Source organism: Cebus imitator, unplaced genomic scaffold, assembly GCF_001604975.1.
Source record: "Cebus imitator isolate Cc_AM_T3 unplaced genomic scaffold, Cebus_imitator-1.0 Scaffold440, whole genome shotgun sequence".
Classification (NCBI taxonomy): domain Eukaryota; kingdom Metazoa; phylum Chordata; class Mammalia; order Primates; family Cebidae; genus Cebus; species Cebus imitator.
In genome coordinates, this window is record NW_016107755.1 from 302,010 (window position 1) to 302,915 (window position 906).

Below are 906 nucleotides of genomic sequence, written 5' to 3' on the forward strand. Positions count from 1 at the left end.
CGGTTCCGCGAGGTTTGAACTCGCTCGGCCACCGTAGTGCTTAGACGCCGAAAAAGTGCAGCCCCTTCCGGTCTCCGCTGTAAGGGAAGATGGGTTTGGGATGTCGGAAACTGGTCCTAGGCGTCCGACGTTAGCTGCCTTGCGAAGCTGAGGCTCCAGTCGAGGGCCCCAGATCTCCGACCGGCCTAGCCGTCAGCGAGCCTGCCGGAGGCTTCAGGGCCGAGAGCAGGGAGCGTGGGTCACCATGGCGACGCCGGCGGGGCTGGAGCGTTGGGTTCAGGACGAGCTGCACTCGGTGCTGGGGCTGAGTGAGCGGCACGTCGCCCAGTTCCTGATCGGTACCGCGCAGCGCTGCACCTCGGCTGAGGAGTTCCTGCAGCGCCTGCGAGACACTGATACCTTGGACCTCAGTGGTCCGGCCCGGGACTTCGCCCTGAGACTCTGGAACAAGGTGCCATCATGGGTGGGGAGTGGAGCAGGGGAGGGGCCCTGTGATTTGTTCTGGTGAGGATGGCCTAACGGTCCATCGAGAAGTTAAGTAAGCTCAGTTCACAAGCATTTATTCCTTTTCTGAGAAGTTAAGTAAGCTCAGTTCACAAGCATTTATTCCCTTCCGTTGAGCTGCTGGACGCCCAGCTTAGTGGAGAAGATTGAAAGAGGTGTGTCGGGTTAAGCGCAATAGAAAGGTGTTTCTTGAATTCTAACATGCATCTAGGGCCCTTGTTAAAACGCAGATTGTGATTCAGTAGGGATCTTAATGTCTGTCTGTCTTTCTTTCTTTTTCTTCTTTCTTTTCTCTTCCTTTCCTTTCCATTTTTTCTTTTTTCTTTCTTTCTTTTTTTTTTTTTTTTTTTCTCTTCCTTTCCTTTCCATTTTTTCTTTTTTCTTTCTTTCTTTTTTTTTTTT

General features: G+C 52.1%; 1 protein-coding gene across 2 annotated transcripts in view; it reads left to right on the forward strand.

The window, feature by feature from the left end:
- The window catches only part of DHX16 (DEAH-box helicase 16), a 21,398-nt gene continuing 20,492 nt past the window's right edge, over window positions 1-906 (forward strand). Inside the window, exon 1 of one of the 2 annotated variants that reach the window (XM_017510486.2) lies at window positions 1-451. In XM_017510486.2, coding sequence (XP_017365975.1) covers window positions 245-451 — 207 coding nt within the window. In that variant the 5' untranslated portion in view covers window positions 1-244. The remainder of the gene's footprint in view (window positions 452-906) is intronic. The other variant, XM_037732088.1, reaches the window with a different exon arrangement.